The sequence below is a fragment of the Scomber japonicus genome, chromosome 18 (assembly GCF_027409825.1).
Source record: "Scomber japonicus isolate fScoJap1 chromosome 18, fScoJap1.pri, whole genome shotgun sequence".
In the NCBI taxonomy this organism is placed as follows: Eukaryota; Metazoa; Chordata; class Actinopteri; order Scombriformes; family Scombridae; genus Scomber; species Scomber japonicus.
Genome location: NC_070595.1, coordinates 31,275,427 through 31,279,265, shown reverse-complemented (window position 1 = coordinate 31,279,265; position 3,839 = coordinate 31,275,427). Strand labels below are relative to the sequence as shown.

Genomic DNA, 3,839 nt, shown 5'->3' with positions numbered 1-3,839 from the left:
TCACAGGCCTTGTTTGGCCAGGGAGGCAGTCACCTGACAGGAAGAAGAAGAAATGTTTGATTTAAGACACGTTACTGTGAGCAGGTGGACAGGTGGACAGGTGAGCAGGTGGACAGGTGAGCAGGTGGACAGGTGAGCAGGTGGACAGGTGGACAGGTGAACAGGTGGACAGGTGAGCAGGTGGACAGGTGGACAGGTGAGCAGGTGGACAGGTGAGCAGGTGGACAGGTGAACAGGTGGACAGGTGGACAGGTGAGCAGGTGAACAGGTGGACAGGTGAGCAGGTGGACAGGTGAGCAGGTGGACAGGTGAACAGGTGGACAGGTGGACAGGTGAGCAGGTGGACAGGTGAGCAGGTGGACAGGTGAACAGGTGGACAGGTGAGCAGGTGGACAGGTGAGCAGGTGGACAGGTGGACAGATGGACAGGTGAACAGGTGGACAGGTGAGAAGGTAGACAGGTGAGCAGGTGGACAGATGGACAGGTGAGCAGGTGGACAGATGGACAGGTGAGCAGGTGAGCAGGTGAATCATTTACCTGGTCGGCCAAGGTGTCCAGGGGCGGAGCTTCAGCAGCATTTAGGCTTCCTGGAGAGGAAGTGTTGCTAAGGTGAGGAGGGGAGGAGTCAGACTGGACGATGATGTCAGCACCGTGGTCGGTCCGAGCTTTGGCGCTCTCTCTGAACATCAACTTCTGACTCTCAATCTGTAATAAATAATATACGTATAGTTGGTAGGGTGTTGGTAGGGTGTTGGTAGGGTGTTGGTAGGGTGTTGGTAGGGTGTTGGTAGGGTGTTGGTAGCGTGTTGGTAGGGTGATGGTAGGGTGTTGGTACCGTGTTGGTAGGGTGTTGGTAGCGTGATGGAAGGTTGTTGCTAGGGTGTTGGTAGCGTGATGGTAAGGTGTTGGTAGCATGTTGGTAGGGTGTTGGTTGGGTGATGGAAGGGTGATGGTAGGGTGTTGGTAGCGTGTTGGTAGGGTGTTGGTAGCATGTTGGTAGCGTGTTGGTAGGGTGTTGGTAGGGTGTTGGTTGGGTGTTGGTTGGGTGTTGGTTGGGTGTTGATAGGGTGTTGGAAGCATGTTGGTAGCGTGTGGGTAGCGTGTTGGTAGGGTGTTGGTTGCATGTTGGTAGCGCGATGGAAGGTTGTTGGTAGGGTGTTGGTAGGGTGTTGGTAGGGTGTTGGTAGCGTGTTGGTAGGGTGTTGGTAGGGTGTTGGTGGCGTGTTGGTAGCATGTTGGTAGGGTGTTGGTAGGGTGTTGGTAGCATGTTGGTAGCATGTTGGTAGGGTGTTGGTAGCGTGTTGGTAGGTTGTTGGTAGCGTGTTGGTAGGGTGTTGGTAGCGTGTTGGTGGCGTGTTGGTAGCGTGTTGGTAGGGTGTTGGTAGGGTGTTGGTAGAAGTGTTGGTAGCGTGATGGTAGCGTGTTGGTAGGGTGTTGGTAGGGTGTTGGTAGCGTGTTGGTAGGGTGTTGGTAGCGTGTTGGTAGCGTGTTGGTAGGGTGTTGGTAGGGTGTTGGTAGGGTGTCGGTAGAAGTGTTGGTAGCGTGTTGGTAGCGTGTTGGTTGGGTGTTGGTAGCATGTTGGTAGGGTGTTGGTAGCATGTTGGTAGGGTGTTGGTAGCGTGTTGGTTGGGTGTTGGTAGCGTGTTGGTAGGGTGTTGGTAGCGTGTTGGTTGGGTGTTGGTAGCGTGTTGATAGCGTGTTGGTAAGGTTTTTATAGCATGTTGGTTGGGTGTTGGTAGCGTGTTGGTAGGGTGTTGGTAGCATGTTGGTAGGGTGTTGATAGGGTGTTGATAGGGTGTTGATAGGGTGTTGGTAGCGTGTTGGTAGCGTGTTGGTTGGGTGTTGGTAGGGTGTTGGTAGGGTGTTGGTTGGGTGTTGGTAGGGTGTTGGTAGCGTGTTGGTAGGGTGTTGGTAGCATGTTGGTAGGGTGTTGGTAGGGTGTTGGTAGTGTGTTGGTAGGGTGTTGGTAGCGTGTTGGTAGGGTGTTGGTAGGGTGTTGGTAGTGTGTTGGTAGGGTGTTGGTAGCATGTTGGTAGGGTGTTGGTCGGGTGTTGGTAGGGTGTTGGTAGCATGTTGGTTGGGTGTTGGTAGGGTGTTGGTAGGGTGTTGATAGGGTGTTGGTAGCGTGTTGGTTGGGTGTTGGTAGCATGTTGGTAGCGTGTTGGTAGGGTGTTGGTTGGGTGTTGGTAGCGTGTTGATAGGGTGTTGGTAGCATGTTGGTTGGGTGTTGGTAGGGTGTTGGTAGCATGTTGGTAGGGTGTTGGTCGGGTGATGGTAGGGTGTTGGTAAGGTGTTGGTAGGGTGTTGGTAGGGTGTTGGTAGCAAGTTGGTAGGGTGTTGGTGGCGTGTTGGTAGGGTGTTGGTAGCGTGTTGGTAGCGTGTTGGTAGGGTGTTGGTAGGGTGTTGGTAGCAAGTTGGTAGGGTGTTGGTGGCGTGTTGGTAGGGTGTTGGTAGGGTGATGGCAGGGTGTTGGTAGCGTGTTGATAGGGTGTTGGTAGGGTGTTGGTAGCATGTTGGTAGGGTGTTGGTAGCGTGTTGGTAACATGTTGGTAGGATGTTGGTAGGGTGATGGCAGGGTGTTGGTAGCGTGTTGGTAGGGTGTTGGTAGGGTGTTGGTAGCATGTTGGTAGGGTGTTGGTAGTGTGTTGATAGCGTGTTGGTAGGGTGATGGTAGGGTGTTGGTAGCATGTTGGTAGCGTGATGGTAGGGTGTTGGTAGGGTGTTGGTTGGGTGTTGGTAGCATGTTGGTAGAGTGTTGGTAGCGTGTTGATAGGGTGTTGGTAGGGTGATGGTAGGATGTTGGTAGTGTGTTGTTAGCGCGTTGGTAGCGTGTTCGTAGGGTGTTGGTAGGGTGTTGGTAGTGTGTTGATAGCGTGTTGGTAGGGTGTTGGTAGGGTGTTGGTAGCGTGTTGGTAGCATGTTGGTAGCATGTTGGTTGGGTGTTGGTAGCATGTTGGTAGCGTGTTGGTAGGGTGTTGGTAGGGTGTTGGTAGCATGTTGGTAGCATGTTGGTTGGGTGTTGGTAGCGTGTTGGTAGGGTGTTGGTAGGGTGTTGGTAGCGTGTTGGCAGGGTGTTGGTAGCGTGTTGGTTGGGTGTTGGTAGCGTGTTGGTTGGGTGTTGGTAGCATGTTGATAGGGTGTTGGTAGCGTTTTGGCAGGGTGTTGGTAGCGTGTTGGTAGCGTGTTGGTAGGGTGTTGGTAGGGTGTTGGTAGCGTGTTGGTTGGGTGTTGGTAGCGTTTATGCAGGGTGTTAGTTGGGTGTTGGTAGGGTGTTGGTAGAAGTGTTGGTAGTGTGATGGTAGGGTGTTGGTAGCGTGTTGGTAGCGTGTTGGTAGGGTGTTGGTAGGGTGTTGGTAGCGTGTTGGTTGGGTGTTGGTAGCGTTTATGCAGGGTGTTGGTTGGGTGTTGGTAGGGTGTTGGTCGGGTGTTGGTAGGGTGTTGGTAGCATGTTGGTAGGGTGTTGGTAGCATGTTGGTTGGGTGTAGGTAGGGTGTTGGTAGCGTGTTGGTAGCGTGTTGGTAGCGTGTTGGTAGCGTGTTGCTAGGGTGTTGCTAGGGTGTTGCTAGGGTGTTGGTAGCATGTTGGTAGGGTGTTGGTAGCATGTTGGTAGGGTGTTGGTAGTGTGTTGGTAGCGTGTTGCTAACGTGTTGGTAGCGTGTTGGTAGGGTGTTGGTTGAGTGTTGGTAGCGTGTTGGTAGCGTGTTGGTAGGGTGTTGGTAGCGTGTTGCTAGGGTGTTGGTAGCGTGTTGGTAGCGTGTTGGTAGCGTGTTGGTAGGGTGTTGGTAGCGTGTTGGTAGCGTGTACCTTTTTCTTCCCTCCTCCCGGCACGTGGGTGATGT

The 3,839-nt window shown here is 53.2% G+C and overlaps 1 protein-coding gene across 1 annotated transcript in view; it reads right to left on the bottom strand.

The window, feature by feature from the left end:
* Positions 1 to 3,839, bottom strand: part of maptb (microtubule-associated protein tau b) — a 7,015-nt gene continuing 3,176 nt past the window's right edge. Inside the window, exons 5-7 of the mRNA XM_053338117.1 lie at positions 3,805 to 3,839; positions 538 to 705; positions 1 to 33 (exon numbers count right to left, since the gene is read on the bottom strand). The exon at positions 3,805 to 3,839 is cut by the window's right edge and continues 75 nt beyond it. Of these exons, the coding sequence (XP_053194092.1) occupies positions 1 to 33; positions 538 to 705; positions 3,805 to 3,839 (236 nt within the window). The remainder of the gene's footprint in view (positions 34 to 537; positions 706 to 3,804) is intronic.